Source organism: Macaca fascicularis, chromosome 15 (genome assembly GCF_037993035.2).
Source record: "Macaca fascicularis isolate 582-1 chromosome 15, T2T-MFA8v1.1".
NCBI lineage: Eukaryota > Metazoa > Chordata > Mammalia > Primates > Cercopithecidae > Macaca > Macaca fascicularis.
Genome location: NC_088389.1, coordinates 3674761 through 3696219, shown reverse-complemented (window position 1 = coordinate 3696219; position 21459 = coordinate 3674761). Strand labels below are relative to the sequence as shown.

The window sequence follows — 21459 nt, the reverse complement described above, 5'->3', positions numbered from 1 at the left end:
GGCGTCAGGCTGACATTCTGAACTTTGGGCCAAAGATGGGCAAAGGGTGTTTGGAGCAGAGGGAGGTTATGTAATATAAGGTGGTCTCTCCATCCCTGCTCAGCCCAGCCACCACTGCAGGTCAGACATGGAGGACCGGGTTGGAGGTAGGGCAAAAGCTCTCGGGGACCTGGGCCCTCTCCCAGCCCTGCCCCTGGCCAGGGAGGGGTGGACGGGCTGGCGATCTGGGGCTCCTCAGTGGCAGAGGGGGCCAAGTTTTTGTTTCCCTAAAGCCCTCGGAATGTCATCGAACCTGGGAGTCTCCTGCCGCTGACAACCCGTGTAATTACTGCTAGTTAATCACAGATGCAGACGGTGCGGACTCTCAGTGGTGATTTTTCTGAGTTCCCCAGGCAGGAGGGCATTAGCAGAAAGCCACCATCTTGCCCTGGCTGCACCCGCCCAGGGGTGGTGGGACCCCAGCAGCAGCACCAGCCTCTCTAGGGACGTGAGGAAAAACCCCCAAGATGCCTACAAGCTGTGTGGTGGGGGCACAGGCTGAACTTCTGCTGGGGGCTTAAGAGCATCCTAGACCTCCCTGAGTGTTCCCCACCCCCACCCCAAAAGCATCCGTGTTCAGTTGGCTGCCTCCTAGAGAAACAGGGAAGGACACTCCCGAGAGACACTGGGGAGGCCAGGGACCACGAAGTACATGCCATGCGCCCTCCCAGTGGACCTGGCCCTCCCCCTACCCCTCGTGGGCACAGTCCTGGCTTAGTGAGGGGCCTGGTCCGCACTGCAAACCAACAAAGGTCTGGGGACAGAAATCGCAATTCTCCAGAGCTCTGTGTGAGGCCATCTGAGCCAGGGTGACTCATGTGCAACAGTGTGAGCACGTGCACGGGAAAGGGGGCCTGCAGGGGGACCCTCTGCTTCCCAGTCGTTGGGCTGCAGCATCTTAAGTTGGAACCCTCCTCACCCGTCTAAAGGTGCTGTGCGTGCTGTGTGGGTGAGAGCGCAGGGTGGGATGCCCTCATCCCCCTCCCCCAGGCAGAGCCCAGGTTGTGGTGCCCACCGACAGATGCCGCAACCTGTGGGGAGTGGGGGAGAGTCATGTTGAATGTGGCTTGTCTTGAGTGACCAGTGTTGACCAGGGCAGAGCAGCACAGCAGGGAGGTGGTGACGGTGCCTGGGCTCGGCGGCCGGATGCTGGCGGTCAGAGCAGCGCATGTGCCCTGCTGCCTGCAAAGGATCCAGAGCCCCCCAAGCCGCTGCCTACCACGGAGCCTTTCCAGGGATGTAGGGCCGGGTGGCGGCGCGCTTGGTCTTTTCTAGCCATTAACGAACCCCGTTCCGTTCTTCGGAGTTTTGAGGGTTCAGAGGGCCGCAGTGGGGGCGGGTCCCTGGACCCTCGGCCTCCCTACCCTCGCCTACCCCCAACCCCCGTCCCAGCCTGGGCCAGAGCCGCCGCGGGTCCCGGCGCGGCCGGCAGGGGGCGCGCGCGGACAGACGCCCGCACCCGACCCTGGGACTGGCGTTTTTTCCTTGCTAATCTGCGAGGGGGAAAAAAAAAATGCTTTTCAGGGCAAAGCGAGGGAAGAAGGTGGCAGCTCCCACTCGGTTCTCCCTCGGGTCGGGTCCGAGCTGCCGGGCCGCATGCCGCTCCCCGACGGGGCGCGTAGCCCAGGGGGCGTCTACCGGGAGGCGCGCGGCGGGGGCTACACCAACCGGACCTTCGAGTTCGACGACGGCCGATGCGCCACCAGGTACGGTCTGCTGCGCCCTCCCCACGCGGGGAGACCCCTGTCTAACCTAAGACCCCCAAGTTCCCCCTCAGGCTCCCGCACCCTGCAGGACCCGCCGTTCCCAGGGCCATCCAACTTCCCCAGGACCCGCGAGTGCCCTCCCAACCCACCTGGGGGAACAGGGGCGCCCCTCAGGGTGGGCCTCGCTTTCTCTAACAAATAGCAGGTGCCCAGGCAGCAGCGTCCGTCCCCATCTGTCCTCCACCTGGTAGGAAGCTGGGGGGAGCGGCCGTGGCTAGATGGGGGTCCTGAGCATCTCCCAGGTGGGGGGAGTGGCAGGGAGGTTGGGGGCGGTGCAGGGCCTTCCACGTCCTCAGCCCCCTCCTCTACCCCAGCGTGGGGAGGAAGGTTCCATCCCTCTGGTGTGGCATGGCAGTGCTTGGTCAGGGTGGGGTGCCCGACGATGTTACCCCACACAGTAGGGGGTGTCCAGGGCAACCTTCCGAAGAACAGCCCCCAGTGGGAAGTGGGTTAAGTGGCTGTCAGATGAGGGCGGGGTCCTGGGTTCTGGTCACTGCTCTCTCCCTGCTGGCCCGTCCCTGGGAGGAGAGGGTCAGTTGAGAAGGGCATTCAGGTGACCTGGAGCCAACTGTTCCCTGTGTAGTGTACTGGGATGCCACATGGCTCCCACCCACCGAGTGACCAGTGCAGAGGCACAGACCAGCAGCCGAGTGGGACAGTCCTGAGCGGAGGTGGCCCCAGGGTCCTGGTTCCCCGTCCTCTCCCGCCTCCCTCAGCCCTTAAAAACAGGCAGGTCTGCCCCTCCCCCTGTCCCCAGAGCCAGACTCCAGGGAACCCTGGGCAGAGCTGGTCTCTGTCTTGGGCGAGCCCCTCCCCAGCAGAACAGAGCCGTTTCTTCTGGATTCTGCCCAGTCTCAGGCTGTCCTGAGGCCAGAGAAGGGGCTGGAAGAGCATACCTGAGAGCAGGAGGCCTGGTGCTGCTGCCCGTTTGTTCTGTGGGACTCAGTTTCCCCATGAGTAAATGAGGGGGTGGGGTGGATAGTCTTTAAGGGCTGCCTCTGGTGAGGGACCAGGCTGGAGAGGAGGTTCCCAGCATCAAGAGGCAGGCACAGCACCCGCCTGGCACCTGGGGGAGTCCGGGATACAGCGTGGGTGAGGAGCAGGTGTTCTGAGGGTGGCCAGTGACTTGACGATGTCCTTGGGAAGTGGGCACAGCCTGGATGTGCCCTGAGGGGCCATCCGGGGGTTGCCTGTCAGGCACGGAGAAAATGACCCCAAGGGGGTCGTGGATAGTCTTTGTCTTTGTGGGCTGGCCGGCCCCTACCATCTCCCGCCCTGGCCTAGTGTTGCCCTCTCTGGCCATTAGTACCTGCCCTGCTGGGTCTGACTTTCTCTAGAAGACGCGGCGGGACTGTGTCCTCAGGATCTGGCCTTTAGCTCCAGGCCTCATCCACTGGGTCCTTCCAGACACCTGTGTCTCCCAACTGGCCCTGCCCACCCGCCCGGGACAGCTCCTCCTCCCCGCTGGACTGAGCTGCCCTCCGTGGCAACAGAGATTCCCTATCACACTGCAGGTGGAGCAGCTGCCAGCACTGGGGGAATGTCAGGCGGGCCAGGTGAGAGCCTTCCAGGGAGAGTCAGGCTTGGGGAGGGAGCAGGACCTGGGCTTGGCTGGGCTCGGAGGGGAGCTAAGCTCCAGGTGAGGCCAAGGCTTGCGGCCCAGGCAGGTGGCTTCAGCTGCAGAAAAAAAGAACCTTCGTGCCGCCTGGTGGTGGGGGAGCTCCACGGGGCAGGTTTCCGCACCAGCTCTCAGGCGGGGAGGTGGGCGCCAGGCAGCAGCGTGGTCAGAACCCAGGCCCTGGAGTCCATTGGCTTTGGTGCCAGGCCTTGAGCAGGCCTCCGTCTTTCCTGGGTGCTGGAGGATGCCAGCCTTGGTGCTGTGGTTCAGAGAGGGCAGGAGGTGCTGGGACACCCCACCCCACACCAGTGCCCCAGCTCAAACCCCGAGCTCCATGCTAGTGGCGTCCCAGAGTCAGCCCTGAGGCCGCCAGGCCGGAAAGTGGGGCTCCAGAGAGGAGCTCCTGGCCCTCCAGGTGGCAGGGATCTTCACCGGCCTTTGGCCCCCTTTCTGGCCTCCAGGCGCCCTGCTCCCACCCCCATGCCATGGAGTCCCGAGCCCTCAGCTGTCTCCCCACAGGCCCTGGGGATGACAACTATTATAGGAGAGGGAGGGGCTAGTGGCCCTGTTGGCCCCAGAGCTGGCAAGTGGCCACCCCCTGCCCAGCGCGCTTTGCATCAGAGCCCCAGCCAGGCCTTTTCCTGGAAATACCAGTTCCCAGCAGCCCTGCTCCAGGGTGGGCCTGGGACCCTCTAGGCCCTGAGGGGATCAGGCCCTGGCATCCTGCCAGGGTAAATGCCTGGCCCAAGGTCCTGGCCCGCCTTCCAGGCCCATATTAGGGAGCAGTGCCTTCAGCAGCAGGAAGTAGCTCAGGGCCCATGGGAAAGGTTTGAAGGCCCAAGGTACCGCCCAGCACTGGCCGGCAGGAGGGACGGCTTGGGCCACGGGGAACTCAGGCGTCTGCTGTGGCCCTGGAGTGGCCACAGTAGCAGCTCAGGAAGCTACAGAGGTGAGTGAGAAGGGAGGAGGCGGGGTCCCCACAGGGGCCTCTGCTTCTTTTCCTGTGGCTGGCCTGTGTGTGGCCTGTGTCCTTGCACCCGGCAGCCTCCAAGTGTGCTGGTCTGGTTCACCCACCGCACGGGGAGCTCTAGAGTAATACAGAAAATTACTTGGGACGAGCCTGGCGTGGCAGCAGCGGTACCTTGCTGTGGGGCCGTCTCATGCCCTCGGAGGGTGTTGGGGGGCGTCTCAGGCTCTCCCCTGAGGCTTTGTGTCCTGCTTCCCAGGGATGCCAGCTTGCAGGCTTTGCCCCCGGTGCCACCGGCCCTGGGAGGGGTGGCACTTCTGTGTCTCCCACAAACAATCCCAGGTTTCTCTGCAACAGGAAAGTTTATCCGAGTGTGTCCCAGCCCTGCATGGGTGAGGGGTACTGAACGGGTATATCGTGTACCCAAACACAAGTGCTGTGTGTGCCGGTGAACCTGGATGCGCCGTGAGCCAGGCACGCACACCCTGGGCACGTGTGTGAGAGCTGGAGGAGGATGTGTGGGGCCCGCCAGCCCGATTGTGTGACCTCAAAGTCACCAGTCATGAGTCTGGGGAAAGGCAGGCTGGACTCGGCATGCCCATGCCAGGTGGCTGGGTGCCAAGGCCTGGTTAAATGGGCATCTTTCAAAGGTGTCTTGGGACCTCTCCCAGCTGTGTGTGGGTAAAGCCACTCATGTTCACCCAGACCCGCTTCCACCTGTGAAACTTGGAAGTGAGCCAGCGGGGCTGGAACTGAGGCCAGGCTGCGATTGGCCCAGGGAGGTGAGACCAGTGCTAGTAACTGGCAAGTGTAAAAGGTTTGCAGGGGACAGTGGCAGGGCAGAGGCCGCGAGCTTCCTGGGGTATGTCCCTGGGAAGGCCCTCCTCGAGAGGGGGCCTCCAGCTGCTCCCTAGATCGGGGCGGAAGGTGAGGAGGTGGGAGAGGACGGTCGCCTCACTGGAGCAGAGGTGGGGGCATCAGGAGATGAAGGGCATTGTAGGACCAGGGTCTGGACTGGCACAGGGCGGGCGCCCTGGGAGGAGCAGAGGGCCTGGAGGAGCCTCTGGGAACTGTGTCTGTGAGGTTGGTCCATCCCAGCACCGAGATGCAGTAGCTGTGTCAGCTCTGACTAGTCACTTCACCTCTCTGGGCCTCAGTTTCCTCATCTGTAGAATGGGAGCGCTAGCATGGACCTTACGAGGTTGTGTTGAGCCCGTGTCGACAGCACGGACGCAAAGCTGTGTTGGCGTGCTGTTGAGCTAGCATGGACCTTACGAGGTTGTGTTGAGCTGTGTTACAAAGCTGTGTTGGCGTCGGGAGCTTGCACACCGGTCAGTTCGTCTGTTCCTTGTTACGCACCAGCTATGTTGACACATCAGAGCTAAGCATTTGTCCAGTTACTTCCCTGAGATGGATTTTTAAAAGTGGAATTGCCCGGTCGAAAGATTCCCACGGTGTTAATGTTTGCCATATGGCCCACGGGCCGCAGGGGTGGGACTGGCTCCCCCTCGCAACAGTGCCGGGGTGCGGCGTGTGCCAGCTGCCACTGTCTCCTCCTTGGCACCGTCCCCCTGGGGCACCTGTCTGTGTCCTGCCAGGCACCACTCAGGCCTCGGAGGCTGAGACACAGCTGGCCCCTTGGTGCCCAGGAAAGGCACACAGGTCTCTCCTTTGTGGCCACTCTGGGGCACTCCACCAGAGGGGCAAAGGGGGCTTCCATCTGCCTGTGACCCCCTCCTGGGGCCGGAAGTGGGTCCTTGTGCTTCACAGGTACCAATAGTGCTTTTGCCTAGGGCAGACCCAAGCGGTGACGGACAGCCAGGGCTCAGACCACCACACACAGTGGCTTTCCAGTGAACTTCCCTGACTCCAGCCACATTGAGGGAGGCGGCTGGGGCTGGGGCAGGTATTGGGAGTGCCAGTGAGTTGGTCATTTTCTAAGCATGATGGCAGCTCAGGGTATGGGACCCTAGATGGAGCAGGGGCCCTGTGCCTCGGTCTTCCTAAAGCGGCCCAGCCCCCCCAGAGTTCATTGGTGCTGAGGAAATGGAAGCCCCACTTCTGCCTCAGTTTCCGGAGAGGCCCAAGGCCAGGCACGGTGGGTCATGCCTGCGATCTCAGTGTTTTTGGAGGCTAAGGCGGGAAGATCGTTTGAGGCCAGGAGTTTGAGACCAACCCAGGCAACATGGCAAGACCATTGTCTCTACAAAAAAAAATAATAATAATAATTTTTAAAAAATAAAAAAAAATTGCCGGGCGCGGTGGCTCAAGCCTGTAATCCCAGCACTTTGGGAGGCCGAGATGGGCGGATCACGAGGTCAGGAGATCAAGACCATCCTGGCTAACACAGTGAAACCCCGTCTCTACTAAAAAATACAAAAATCTAGCCGGGCGAGGTAGCGGGCGCCTGTAGTCCCAGCTACTCGGGAGGCTGAGGCAGTAGAATGGCGTGAACCCAGGAGGCGGAGCTTGCAGTGAGCTGAGATCCGGCCACTGCACTCCAGCCTGGGCCACAGAGCGAGACTCCGCCAAAAAAAAAAAATAAATAAAATAAAATAAAATAAAATAAAAATTAAGACTAGATAAGGCCCAGTGTACTCCTACAGGCCATGCCAGCCCTCAGGTGCTCAGCATGGCCGGCACAGGGACCTGGCATAGCTCTCTGGGGGAATGAGCAGGGGTATGGTTGTGCCTCCCACAGCTGTGGGAGAGGGGCGGTTTCTCCTCCAGGTGCAGCCCCCACCATGGCCTCCCCACCCTCAGGCTGTCCATCCTAGCAGGGCTGTCCCCAAGGGTCCCCTGCCAGCTCCAGGCTGTGTTCCTTGCTAGGATCACCATTGCCTCCAGCAGCCAGCTCAGCTCGAGGGTACTGATAGCTGATGTGTGCAGTCACCAAGCACCTCCCAGTAGCCACAGCGTGGCCGGGGGCAGGGGCTGTGTGGGCTGATACAGCTGGAGAACAGGGTGTGGCCTGTGGGAAGGACCAGCCAAGGGTCCCAGGCACCCAGGACCCTGAGATGGTCTTGCCATCTGCCACTGAGTGACCAGCACACTGCTGGCTGCTGCATGGGGCGGGGACAGCAGAAGAGCTCCCTGGCATCTGGCCCAAGCCCAGGCTTCTGCTTCCCCCGACAACGTCGGGCACGGGTCCAGGGGTGATGGCCCCCACAGCCTCGCCGGGGGCCCTGTGTCCGCTGTGCTGCTGGCCTTCCCCTCTTCCCTCTGGGCTGGGAGAAAGCTGCTCTGAAGTCTGTCTGGATAAATCTACAGCTTGATTTCGGCTCATCCACGTGTTCTGAGCTTTCACTTTGGATCTTAAAGCATCTCAGGAGATGGCGCTGAGCAGCCACCCTCACATGGGCAAGAAGCCCCTCCCCTAAAGAGAGATGTCACCCAGGACACTTGCCTGCCCAGCTGCCTGGGCATCTTGAGCAGCTCTGACTTTTTAATCATTGTGCAAAGGAAGCATTGAGTTGTTCTGCCACGGTCAGCAGAGGTTCTGCAGCTTTGCACTTGCTGGGCACTAAGCCCAGCACTCAAACGCCCCCACCGCGGTGATGCTATGCCTGCCTGGGGGACTCTCCTGAATGCTGGGTAGGGATGCCCACGCACAGGCAGGCACATGCACACAGATCCATGCACATGCACACATATGTCCATACGTGCACATGCATACACATGCCCACATACATGTATGCATACACGCACATTGTACATGCATGCATGCAAACCCATCCGCACAGGCATGCACATATTCGCGCACATACCTCTGCATGCACGTACATGCTCATTCACACGTCAGCATGCGTGTGCCTATTTGCATGCTTACATGTGCTCATCTCCCTCCTCCCTGACGTCTCTGTCAAACATGGCTCGCCCAGCTCCTGGAAATTTTGAACTGAGTGTGAACAAGAATGTATTTTAGGAGAGAAACCTCAATCCCTTAGCCAAAGACAGTCACAATCTTTTTTTTTGTTGTCTTTTGAGAGACAGTCTAGCTTTGTCACCCAGGCTGGAGTGCAGTGGCGCAGTCATGGCTCACTGCAGCCTCAACGTCATGGGCTCAAGTGATCCTCCCACTTCAGCCTCTTGAGTAGCCAGGACTACAGGCACCATGCCCAGATAACTTTTCTGTAGGGCAGGTTTTTGCCATGTTGCCCAGGCTGGTCATGAACTCCTGGGCTCAAGTGATCTGCCCACCTCGTGCTGGAATTACAGGGGTGAGGCACCATGCTGGGCCACAAGGAATGTTAAAAGAAGTCTTTGTGGGGAAGGATATTTTATCCAGGACTTCCTTCGCTAATCCTGAGAGGCAGGCTCCTTGCTTCTTTCTGAGCCCCAGCCGGGGCAGAAATAAGGGCCTGGTGATGCTAGAGTTTGGGGGAGGATGTCTTTAGCCCTTAGTTGTTCCGTTTGCCGTAACACACGTCGTGCATGATATATTCACTTTGCAAGGTACAACGGGTGACACACTGCCCTAGAACCCCATCCTGCCCCCCGCACTGTGGCTGCCAGTGTGTGGGGACCGTCTCTAGATCACCTACAAGCTGGGTGCCCAGAGAAACCCACCTCCTCTTTAGGGTTCTGTGGAAAGAGGTCGTGTTTAGTTTTTAAATGGGGTTCGTTAAATGTCATTCTGTGTGTGTAGTGTTGCATCCACACGGGCTGACACGGGCTCACAGAGACCTGTGCCTTCACAGAGCAGTGTTGGCTGTAGCTGTCAGCCGCTCCTGAATTCATGGACGTGCAGGCTGTTTGCAATGTTCACCTTCATACATGAGACCGTAATGAAAATCCATGCCTGGGCCTCCTCGGACACAGATCAAGGATGTCCCCGGGTAGAGGTTCCAAGTTGGAGAGGACCCATGATTCCGCCATAATTAATCCACTACTCCCAGCCAGCTGGACACTGCACAAGAGCCGTGGCTTGCAGAACCCCCCGTTCTCTAACCACAGCCGATCGCTGGCGCAGGAGTCTGTGCAACTTTCATCTCTCTAATTACCAGCCAGGTGGCTTGTCTTTACTTGTGCGTTGTTTTCCTTTCCTCTTCTTTGAACCTCACTCATGCGTCCTTTGTTTTCTTTTTTGAGACGGAGTCTCGCTCTGTCACCCAGGCTGGAGTGCAGGGATGCCATCTCAGCTCACTGCAACCTCCGCCTCCCGGGTTCCAGCGATTCTCCTGCCTCAGCCTCCCGAGTAGCTGGGATTAGAAGTGTGTGCCACCACATCCAGCTAATTGTAGTATTTTTAGTAGAGATGGGGTTTCACCATGTTGGCCAGGCTGGTCTCAAACACCTGACCTCAGCTGATCCACCCACCTTGGCCTCCCAAAGTGCTGGGATGACAGACTTGAGCCGCTGCACCGGGCTGTATTTTCTGCTAGATTGTTTTCCTTTCCACGGATCCTGTAGGCACAGGGCTGTGTTCTGATAATTATGCTGTTGCGAATATGTTCTTCCTGTTGGTCGCTTGTTCTTTCCTTTTGCCAGTGATGTCTTTTGTTAAACAGCAGTGTTTTTGTTCAGATGTAGAAGCATTTATAAATCTATTCCTCTTGGAATAGATGATTTTTGGGTTTTGTATATTAAATAAAAGGTCTTCTCAGCTCTAAACACTTTTTCCTGTATTTTCTTTCCATCTTGTCCTTGGTTTGGGGCTGCAGCGTGGGGTCTAATGTTATTTTATCCAACAGAAGGCACGTTGGATAGCGTAGGCTGGAGCCGGGTATTGGGTTCAAGCACTGGCCCTCCTGAGGCAAGGGGACAAGTGATAAAGAAGGATAAATAGGCCGGGCGCGGTGGCTCAAGCCTGTAATCCCAGCACTTTGGGAGGCCGAGACGGGCGGATCACGAGGTCAGGAGATCGAGACCATCCTGGCTAACACGGTGAAACCCTGTCTCTACTAAAAAATACAAAAAAACTAGCCGGGTGAGGTGGCAGGCGCCTGTAGTCCCAGCTACTCAGGAGGCTGAGGCAGGAGAATGGCGTAAACCCGGGAGGCGGAGCTTGCAGTGAGCTGAGATCCGGCCACAGCACTACAGCCTGGGTGACAGAGCGAGACTCCGTCTCAAAAAAAAAAAAAAAATAAATAAGGAACAAGGTCAAGTGTGTTTCTGAAGTTCTCCGGCCTCCATTTCTCCATCAGCACAATGGGGAGGATATCACTCCTCCTGATATTTGCAGCCATAACTTGAGTCAGGACAGTTGGAGCTGCACTTATCCCAATACCATGGGACCAGTGAGTGCCCCTGCCTCCTTTCTCAAGCCTGGATGCCAACGTGGGCTTCAGCCGGTCGAGGTATTCTGCTGTGTCTCACCGCTCTGTCTTTTCTTGAGCCAGACCGTGGAGTGTCAGCTGCTGTGGCTGGACATTTGTGCTGGCAGCAGACGACAAGGGCCCTCTCTGTTCCTCTTCACAACCGCTGTGCCTGTTCTTGCACGTATATTCTTCAGGATTAATTTTTGAAGCAATTCATCAAATTCTGAGAAAATAGGGATGCGCTCTTGATTGGCAGCGATTCCCTTTGCCCGTGTGTTTGGAGAAGGGACTGTTGGACCGTTGGGAGGAAGACCTCCGTCTCCCGCCAGCGACAGCTTCCAGTCCATCTCTCGGGAATGCCGTGTGCCCCTGTGGGTTTGGGGCAGGGTGGAGCCCGGGTTCAGAGTTCCTGCACCTGCTGTGAGCAGGTGGTGCTCCTGGGTTGGTCGCTGTACTAGGTACCGTATTTGCTGTAGTAGGTTTTCAGCTGATTCCTCTTGGGTTTTCCAGTAAATAATCATGCCAGCTCCAAACAAGCCCCCTTCACGACTCCCTCCTTCTATCCTTTTCCTCGCAGCAGTGCACAGGTAAGGCCTCCATTATGGTGGCACGGGCAGCCTCGCATTCCCAACTGGAACAGGAATGCCCAGGGCCCTTGGCGGGAGAAGCTTGTTTTTAAGCAGTTTGTCAGACAGCCCTGGCTCCATGGCCTCTGGGGACAGATGCAAGGGGAGTGAGAAGCAGGCACTCGCGGCTATCAGAAGAGCCCCCAGCTGCCCAAAGGTAGCACAGCCCAAGGTGAACCTGGACCTGGCCCCGACCCCAGCGTCTCTGCCGGGACCTCAGTGATGCTCCTTGGGCTCCGGGAGCTACTTGTTCTTGCCAGGCACTAGGCATGGAAACTGTCCTGGCTTCTGAGAACTGTTCTCAGGATTCCATGCCACCACCTGGCTTGCCAGGGTGCCTGGCGTGCAGCTGGCTCTCAGTCCATGGCAGCTGGCACTGAGCACGGCTGCCGGGCTCCCCTCTGACAGGGTTGTCGGGGTCAGTGCCCGTGACTACCTACGCACCAAACAGCTGGCGGGGACTTCCTGTTGCCGTGCCCGGGTGTGCACTGCCTTGCTCATTCTTGGCCTCTCCAGATGGATTCCTAAAGTCAGTGTCCCAAGCCTGAGCTCCCTGATGGGCCTCGACTGAGCGGAGGGGGCACACTGGGCACCGGCCATCCTGGGTCATAGCCTTTGTCCATGAGAGCTCAGCCAAACTGCTGGCCACGCTGCACCTGCTGTAGCTGAAGCCCTCACGTGCCCGCCCTGTTCCGAGTGCCTCAGGCGTGCTGTCTGGTTACATCTTCACAGTCGTCCTATAAGGGAACGGGCATCAGTATCTCCCTTCACACATGAGCAAACAGGCTCAGGGAGGTGAAGTGCCCAGCCGGGAGCTGCCCAGCCAGGACTGATGGGCCAGGACTGAGTCGTGCTCATGCCAGCAGGACTCTTGCCATGCCCTGGGCCTGCAGGGTGTGTACTGACAGCCCAGAGAGTCCGCAAGAGGAATAAGGGATGCTCTGAGCCCCTGGGCTGCCCTAGCCTTGCCTAGGGGGTGTGCTCTGTCCTGTCACCTCAGCCCTGGCTCCAAGGGCCGTGTGAGTCCCACAGGTTGAGCTCCACACCTTGTCCAGAGAGTGGTGTAAGGGCTGAGGAGAGGGACACCTTCCTTAAGCCACCAAAGCACAGAATTCTTATGGAAATTGGCAATTATTTGGCACAGCCGTCACTCAAAAAGATTATGGATGTGTTCTTGGGGGTCCTAGATTTCCTCTAGGGCCCTTGGGTCACACAGGGAGGAGGGCACAAGAGAAGAGGGGATGCAGAATCTCGAGGTGGGCCCCGGGGTCCCTGTGTCTGGCTATGCCAGGCTTGTGTTCCAGTTCCACCTGAACCAGCTTCGGCAGGGACCGGATCCCCCAACACTCCCCTATCCCCCTGTGCCCAAAAAAGCTGACCGATGTAGGCCTTCCTGCTTGGGAAAAGTCTCAACCAGACCCCAAGGACATGGGAAGCAGCTGCTCTGCCGCTGTCCTCCTGCGATGGGCACCTTTCCCAGAGACCCTGTAGCCCCGGCCCTCGGCCAACACCACAGTCAAGTATTTTCAAGGTTTCTGGCTCTGTGGGGGGAACAAGGCAGGATGCCAGGAGGCCTGCGGGACACCTGCTCATGGCCGTGTGCTCACTCAAGTGTCAAAGCAGCTCCCCGAGGGAGGAAGGGCAGCTTGTCCTTGTCACTCTCCCCAGGCCGCATCTGGGGAGCAGGGGTGGGGCAGGTCTCTGGACTCCTGGTGCACTTCCTTCCCCCAGTGACCCCTGAAGCAAGCCAAGGTCCCACCCGCTGAGCTTGTCCATGGGCCCTGCTGAGACTGGGTCTTGAGGCCAGGAGGAGGAACCAGAGCCGCTCAAAAGGCAGACGGGGCGGGGCGGGAGGAGGCAGCCACGCCTGAGGTGCTGGCAGTCCCTTGGGGTTTTACCACTGAAAGGGGCTTTCAGTAAGGAAGGCACAAAACCAAGAAAATATAGCCCCGACCCCTGGCCACGTGGTTCCCCTGCCTGCTTGCACCTCCCCATGGCCCCAGCCAGCTTGTGACTAAGGAAAAACATGCAGCTACGCTGATGCAATTAGGAAAATGTTATTTTTCAAACGCTGCCAGATCCTGGGGGTTGAACCTGTGGCCTCAGAACAAGGAGCAGGGTTTGGGGCACGCACCTGCTGCCTGCAGCTTCGGCCTGGGGCGCCCATAGCTCCTTGCCTGCTGAGAGTTGGGGGCCCAGGAGAGGCACTTGGTGGGGGCTCAAGGAATGTGCCCGTCCGTCCCGACTTAAGGAGAGAGAAGAGAATTTTGTAGGGTCCCTGGACCTGGTGTTCCAGGTGAGTGGCCTCTGTGCGGGGCCTATGGGCACAGCACAGGGAGCTGTGTGTGATCACAGCCTCCTGCCCCTGCCTGTGGGGGAGCCAGTCCCCTCCATCCCCCTATCTCTCCTGCTGGCCTCAAAGCTTTGAACAAGGGTGGGCCTGGGCCAGGTAAGGAGCTCCCTGCCCCTCAGTTTCCGCTTCTCCTGGAGCAGCCAAAACTCACTTCAGTGGGGGACATGGGGACAGGAAAGGTGCAAGACCCCTGGAAGACACCTGCCTGGGCACCCGAGAACTACAGACCACCAGAGATCCTCCCACTCTACCCAGTGTGCCACAATGCCCCTACCCTGCACTGCCAACTCTCTGTGTCCCTTTGATCCCTCACCTGCTGACAGTGGCAGTGCAGCTTAGGGCCCAGAGGGCCTGGCAGCCCCCCCAGGGTTCTGACCTGAGCTGAGCCGCTCCTCCTGGTCCCTCCACCCTCACCCCTCAACAGCCTGAGGGTCATAAATGGCGGTCGGGGGCTGGGATGGGTGTTCTGGACCCTGAAGGACCCTGAAGGAAGGTTGAGCAGCCAGCCTTGGCAAAGACCCTGGGGACACGGAGGGGAGCTGGGGAGTTGGGAGGGCTTGCAGGAGTCTGGCGGGGCTTCAGGGCAGGGGGAGGGCCTCCCTCCCGGCTCCTGGGGAATCAGGGAGGAGTGCTGCGCGCCTGTCCCTGAGCTGGCCATGACAGCTCCCGGCCCCCTTACCTCCTGCCAGGCCCCAGGGCCGCTTTGGAGGGAGCCCCGCCCCCTGCCCCTGCGCAGCCCCCGCCCTAGCCCCAGCCCGGCGCAGCCGGTCCCGCGCGCCCCCGCCCGGCCGCCCGCCCGGTGGGTCGCGGTGGCCACGGGCTGCGCTGCGCGGGCCGGGGGCTGCGCGCGTCCGCGAGGGTGCCCGGCGAGGGCTGAGGGGTGCTGGCGTGTGCCCGCAGGCGGCCCTGCGCGGGGGACGGCGCGCTCCTGGACACCGCCGGCTTCAAGATGAGCGACCTGGACTCGGAGGTGCTGCCCTTGCCGCCGCGCTACCGCTTCCGGGACCTGCTGCTGGGCGACCCGTCCTTCCAGAACGACGACAGGTAGGGGCGGGGTGGGGGGCCGGGGTCGCAGTCCCGGGGCCGCCGCACGCCCGGAGCTGTCCGCGGTGCTGAAGGCCGGTCCCGCGCGCCCCCGCAGCCCCCGGTGCCCTTCAACTTTTTCCGGCTTCTGGGGACACAGAAGTTTCGGAGGGGGTGGGGGCAGGAGGAAGCATCTTCTTGGGAGGGGGTCTGGAGGAGGGCGCGGGATGCTCGGAGCTGCGGAGTCTTCCAGAGCCCGACTTGGGGCGCGGAGGCGGAGGGCAGCCTGGCCTTCCGGTGTCTGCTCCCAGCCCCCAGCACCCCAGTTTTGCTGTTTTGGGGGCAAGCCAGGGCCGGAAGCGCCCCGGTGGCGGAGCCTGCAGCCTGGCTGAGGGCTGGCGTCCTCCAGGCTCAGGCAGCGGTCCTTGATTAATTATTCAATGAGGGAGCGTGTCCTTCAGGTTCATGACCTGGTCACTTATTCCGAGTCACAGTGTCCCCGTCCCCTCAACATCTCCTGGGCTCAAAAGGCAACATGGATTGTGTCTTTCAGTTAGGGACCAACAGGATGCGCCCATGGGAATAATTCATCCGCTGAGGGGGTTGGCAGGAAGCTGGAAGAAATGTTGCGTTTCTCTCCTCCTTTTCCCCAAATAGCTATCTTGGGTAAACACCCAGCACTTTAGCTCTGCCAGGCTCCGGGGAGGCGCTTTTTTGCCCGCAAGCGAAGGCGAGTGCTCTGAGGACACACGTGGGGCTGGAGCCCGCGGGGGCTTCAGGTCAGGAACCGCTCCCTTTCCAGGGTTGGCGCTGTCACTGTCTCCAGGGCTCCATCACCGCCCAGCCCTGGGCTTAGCTAGCAAATCCACAGTGTCCTCCAACAACGCAGTTATTCAGGTTAGCACACACCAGCCAGGCTGGTCCCAGGGTGGCGTGCGTGGCTGGGAGGCTGTCCTGCCCCCTAGGATCCACACAAAGCTTCCCTAGGCCGAATCCGTGGACTCAACATTTTTCTAAGCTAGCACCAGCCCCTCAGGTGCCTGCTCAGCTGGGACTTGGCTAATTCTTGAAAACAGCAGCCCTGGGAGATCCTTCCGATACTGGGCAGGAAGTGGTGTCCATCCCCCTAATGGTGCCTGGGGCTCCCGGATGACTCAATAACGCCTGTGGCTGTGGTTGATCTAATTGTAATGCCGTATTCCTGAGTGTTCAGAAGTGGACAGCAGAGATTTTTGCTATCTGCCTAGAGAGAACCATCCCCATCCCTGGGAGAGGAGAAGCGGGCATGGGTCATCACAGTGAGTCCCTGATCCTGGGTGTGGTTTTTTAAAATCGTGGTAAAATACATAAAACAGAATTTACCATTAGTGACATTTAGTACACATTGTGCCACCCTCACCACTGTAATTCGGGAACATTTGTATACCCTAGAAGGAAGCTCCTTACCACTGGGACTCACTCCCCAAATGCTCCCTTATCCCCCAGCCCCTGGCAGCCGCCGATTTGCATTCCAGTGGCCTTGGCGTGCTGTGCCCAGCGGCCGCATGGGTTGTGTGCCAATGGTGTTAGGGGGTGGACCGCCAGATGTGTGTGGCTGTGTGTGTGCTAGCTGGTGCGTTGCTGTGGGTCCTCTCCAGGAAAGGCCTGTGGGGTACAGGGCATCTGTGCCACCCTACAAGTGCCCTGCTCTCTCTGGTTGGAAATGAAGTATACAGTGAGGTTCTATTGGAGGGAGAGTGGCCAGGGGTGTAGAGCATCAGGGCTGTGTGGTCACCGTACCTGTCCTGTGACACTGTCCCTCAAGATGGCCTCAGATGATGTGCTGCATACCTTTCCTCGTGTGTGAAGGATGGAAGGGGACCTGGCCCTGTGGTGTTGGTGTCTGTAGGACGGGAGGGAGGGGACCTGGCCCTGTGGTGTTGGTGTCTATAGGACAGGAGGGGAGGGTACCTGGCCCTGTGGTGTTGGTGTCTATAGGACAGGAGGGAGGGGACCTGGCCCTGTGGTGTTCGGTCTATAGGACAGGAGGGGAGGGCACCTCGCCCTCTGGTGTTGGTGTCTGTAGGACAGGAGGGAGGGGACCTGGCCCTCTCGTGTTGGTGTCTATAGGACAGGAGGGGAGGGGACCTGGCCCTGTGGTGTTCGGTCTATAGGACAGGAGGGGAGGGGACCTGGCCCTTTGGTGTTCGGTCTATAGGACGGGAGGGGAGGGGACCTGGCCCTGTGGTGTTCGGTCTATAGGACGGGAGGGGAGGGGACCTGGCCCTGTGGTGTTCGGTCTATAGGACGGGAGGGGAGGGGACCTGGCCCTGTGGTGTTCGGTCTATAGGACGGGAGGGGAGGGGACCTGGCCCTGTGGTGTTCGGTCTATAGGACGGGAGGGGAGGGGACCTGGCCCTGTGGTGTTCGGTCTATAGGACGGGAGGGAGGGGACCTGGCCCTGTGGTGTTCGGTCTATAGGACGGGAGGGAGGGGACCTGGCCCTGTGGTGTTCGGTCTATATGACGGGAGGGAGGGGACCTGGCCCTGTGGTGTTCGGTCTATAGGACGGGAGGGGAGGGGACCTGGCCCTGTGGTGTTCGGTCTATAGGACGGGAGGGGAGGGGACCTGGCCCTGTGGTGTTGGTGTCTATAGCACGGGACAAGGAGGGAGGGGACCTGGCCCTGTGGTGTTCGGTCTATAGGACAGGAGGGAGGGGACCTGGCCCTGTGGTGTTGGTGTCTATAGCACGGGACAAGGAGGGGACTTAGCTTCCTTCTGAGAGTGGTTTCCCACTTCTCATCCCTGAGAGGAAACCTGGGCCTGGTAGAGATGGTGGCCTTGGGCAGCACGAGATCCGGAAGGTGGGGGTCTGCTGGTCGGCTGGTCTCCAGCCCAGTTCCCAGCAGCTCTGCCCGGCTCGCCGTGGAGGCTGCGGGGGCTGGTGAGGTTGGCTGGGCACAGTACAGGAATAGGCAGCCTTCTGGGGACGCGGGGGCAAATGAGTTGGGGGCTCCTGCCTGAGTCACCTGCCAACTCACCAGCCGCCCTCTGTACAGCTGAACCCATTCCTCACACGGACTCAGGTCTTCCTGAGAAATTGCCTCGACTGGATGTAGGAGAGGGTGCCCTAGAGGCCTGGGAGCCTGGGGAACCCCCACTTCCCCCACCCAGGAATGGTAGCTCCTTGGTCTCGGCAGCAGCCTGGGGGCCTCTCCTCTCAAAGGCAGCTCAGGGAGCCCGGCCTGAAGGGTTTCTCTTCCCTCAAACCTTCTTTGCCCAAAGGTGCCTGCTTCGGCCTCCATGGCAGGGTTGGGTGAGTCTGGCCTGGCCTCTCTCATGACCCCCGATGCTGGAATGGGTGGGCAGCAATGAGGGAAGTCAGGATGCTGTCAGGGGTCCTGAGGTCACCCAAGCCCTCTCCTATCCATAAGGACACACACGTGGGGACCCCGGCCCCTGGCTCTGTGGAAAACCCAAGCTGATCTGGAGGAGGGGATCGGCCGCTTGGAGGACCCGTCCGGGTGCTTCGGGTGGGATCTGATGCCTCTACCTGCCATTAGAACCCACCCCATCTCTCATTATCTTCCTCCTCATCCCTAGTGCCTGTGCCTTCCCCCTCCTGGAGTGGAGATGGGGGGATCGTCTGCCTGGCCTGGTGGGACCCCCTTCATGTGTACCGCAGTGACTCACAGGGGCTGTGTGAGGTGGGAGGACGTGCTTATCTGAATGTGGGACGGAGCACAGGCGGGGGTCTGGAGGCCATGGGGGCCCAGGTCTGAGAGGGCTGAGCCCAGCAAGACCTACCTGCCAGCTCTGGGCAAGACAGCCCTTAGGTGGAGGGGAGGGGACACTGGGATGGGGTCCTGGGCTGCGGATGGAAGGGCTGGTATGCCCGGACATGGCAGCAGAGGTTCCGCCCGGGCCCCTGAGGGACCAGCGTGGTGGCCTTTGCCATGGCGGTGTCTCAGGTCTGGGTAAGGTGGAAGTGCCGCTTGGCCTGTCTCTGCACCGAGGAAGAGGCTGGGGGGCAGGGAGACCCAACCACCAGCACAGGGCAGGTGCACTGTGGGGGCTCAGCACAGACCGGCACCCCTCACGCCCTCCCTGTTTCCACCCCGGGGCAGGCTCTGTGAGGGGAGCGGGTGCTGCTGCCAACCCCTGGCAGGCTGTGAGCGAGCAGGTGGGCGGGCAGGACTCGGGCTTCCTGTTCGCCCAGGGAGTAGAGCCTCTGGCAGTGAGTCACTGCAGCCTCCATCGCCTGTGGCCTTGGGCAGGGAAGAGCCCGGCTGGCCACGTGGGCAGAGGAGGCTGTACTGCTGGGCAGGCCGCTCCCAGGGGGGATGACCCAGCCCGTCAGTACCGCCCAGTGGGGGAAGTGGGCAGAGTTGGGAGCTCACTGATGAGGTCCTGGGTAGACCCTCACCACTGCCTACCAGATGGTGTCTTGGGTGCTCCCGGGGAGCAGCATTCAGCCACAGTCCACCTGGGCCTGGGCTCTGGAGCCCCTTGAGCCACGCTGAGAGTCTCACTGCCCCTCTGCCTGGGAGCCTGGGGGCAGCTAATGGAGGCCCTGGCCCTCCCAGCCAGAGCCAGCTCTTGAGAGTATCCCAGAAGCCTAAGTGAGCGTCACGGCCCTTGGAGGACACAGACTTGGGCTCTTCTTCTGCAGCGGGGTTAACAGCCCCCAAAGGGCAGCTTGAGGAGCCAGCGGGACAGGGGCTGCCTGAGGGCTTGGATCCTGGCGGTGCCCCCGAGCTGGGCCCTGGGCATCTTGTGCAGACCCTGGTTTGTGGCGGTGGAGGTGCAGCTTCCATCCTGCCCTGCACTGAGGCTCGGGAAGATGCTGTGTATGTCGGGGGATGCATGCTTTGGGGACACTTGGGGCCGTCACACCACAGGCCCATCTCCAAAGGGGCAGATTCCAGACAAGGAGTCCCAGTGGGGAGGGATGGGACAGGCGCTGCCCCCCGCCATGCTGCACCAGGACCCAGCCCACCGGGGCCACTGAAGCCACCACTGGAGGGGACGTCGGGGTCGCCAACACTCCCAGGCACTAAGCACAGGCCAGGCAGGACATGAGAGGTGCCAGGAAGGCCCTGCCCACTGGCTGGGGCTCCCGGCAGGCAAGAGGAAGCTTCGTCCCTGAGCATGGCCAGGGCCACTGCCTTGGCTCCTTGGGCCACCCCAGGCTGAGCCCAGCACCCCCCACCATGGGGCCCAGGCACCAGGGTCACCTGGGAAGGGAGCGGCTGCCTTGCCGGGGAAAGGCCAGCCTGAGTGCAGGCCTCCCGGGGTCAGAACACTGCCCCAGAGGGGCCTGACCAGGCTGTTTTCTTAGCTCCTCTGACAACAGATAACGGAACTTGACTTGGTTCTCTGGAGTTGAGCAACACCAAATATTTTTTCACACAACAAGCTGAGAAGTGGACCACAAACAGGGCCCAGCATTGTTGGGAACACGGGGCAGCGGGCCTGCGTGGAGGATGGACCCCTGCCGGCCCCACAGGCAGCAACTGTGGACAGGCCAGGCAGGTCCAGCAGGGACCCGGAGGTGGCCTCGCAGGAGCAGGGATGGGTGCAGAAGGAGGGGGCAGCCCTGGCCCTGCTGGATGCAGCCCTTCCATTCACGCGACCCTACCCCACAGTGAATCCGGCTGCCCCGTAGGAACAGGGTGGCTGGAGACAAAGAGAGGCTCCTCTCACAGGGTAAAGGCCCCACCAGGCTTCCAAGCAGCAGTTGAGGTGAGGATGTCTCTAGAACAGCCCCGCCCTCCCAGCACTCATCTGTCATCCTTAATAACTGAACAGTTTCCCAGCTGGTCGGGGAAGTGCCTGAGCCCCGGGTGACTGGGTGTGCTGAGGGCCTCCTAGAATCATCCCTCCTGCAAAGAACCTGGGATTGCATAAGTGCCCTCCTGCTGCCCAGCCCTCCTGGCTCCATCATCTCTTTCTGTCCCCTCCCCACCCCTATCATCCTGCCCTCACCCACCGGCCCAGCCCCTGCTGAAGAAGCAGGGGGCCCCGGCAGCCTTTCTCCGGAGGGAGCTTTTCTCCGCTTCTCCGGGGGCCAGGGGCGGGGGTCCTGCCTGCACCCCCACCCCCACCTGCTCTCTGAAGGCCACTCTGAGACCCTGAGCTGAGAAGGCAGGTCTGGGCCCCGGAGCCAGACCTAGCTGCCTGAAGGGCACTGAGCCCAAAGTTTCTGCGTGAAGGTGTGAGTGGCCTGGGCAGGACCTGGGGCACAGGTCGGCTCTCCTTCGGGGGTGCTCTGGGGAAGCTGGGGCTGGGCTGCGCCTGCCTTAGGGCCCCAGGTCCCCATGTGACAGACTCAGGTGTAGCTGGAGCTTTGAAACAGAGGAGGACAGTCAGGAGGAAGGGTGTGGCCAGGCCTGATCCAAAGGGGAGGGTGGGGCATGGGGGACACACGGCCGAGTCCGAGGGGCAGTGGTGGTTTAGGGGCAGTGGTGGTTTAGGGGCAGCGGTGGTGGTTTAGGGGCAGCGGTGGTGGTTTAGGGGCAGTGGTGGTGGTTTAGGGGCAGTGGTGGTTTAGGGGCAGTGGTGGTGATTTAGGGGCAGCGGTGGTTTAGGGGCAGCGGTGGTGGTTTAGGGGCAGCGGTGGTGGTTTAGGGGCAGCGGTGGTGGTTTAGGGGCAGTGGTGGTTTAGGGGCAGTGGTGGTGGTTTAGGGGCAGCGGTGGTTTAGGGGCAGCTGTGGTGGTTTAGGGGCAGCGGTGGTTTAGGGGCAGCGGTGGTTTAGGGGCAGCGGTGGTGGTTTAGGGGCAGCGGTGGTTTAGGGGCAGCGGTGGTTTAGGGGCAGCGGTGGTGG

At 60.6% G+C, this 21459-nt stretch overlaps 1 protein-coding gene across 11 annotated transcripts in view; it reads left to right on the top strand.

The window, feature by feature from the left end:
• Positions 1-1561: 1561 nt before the first annotated feature.
• The window catches only part of KCNT1 (potassium sodium-activated channel subfamily T member 1), a 93189-nt gene continuing 73291 nt past the window's right edge, over positions 1562-21459 (top strand). For 9 of the 11 annotated variants that reach the window (XR_012424110.1, XR_012424109.1, XR_012424108.1 and 6 more), the window contains exons 1-2: positions 1562-1745; positions 14530-14673. Coding sequence is in view for 7 of the 11 variants with exons in the window: in XM_045374208.2 (XP_045230143.2) it covers positions 1636-1745; positions 14530-14673 (254 nt within the window). In the remaining 4 variants the exon portion in view is untranslated. The remainder of the gene's footprint in view (positions 1746-14529; positions 14674-21459) is intronic. The other 2 variants (XM_065529867.1, XM_065529860.1) reach the window with 1 other exon arrangement.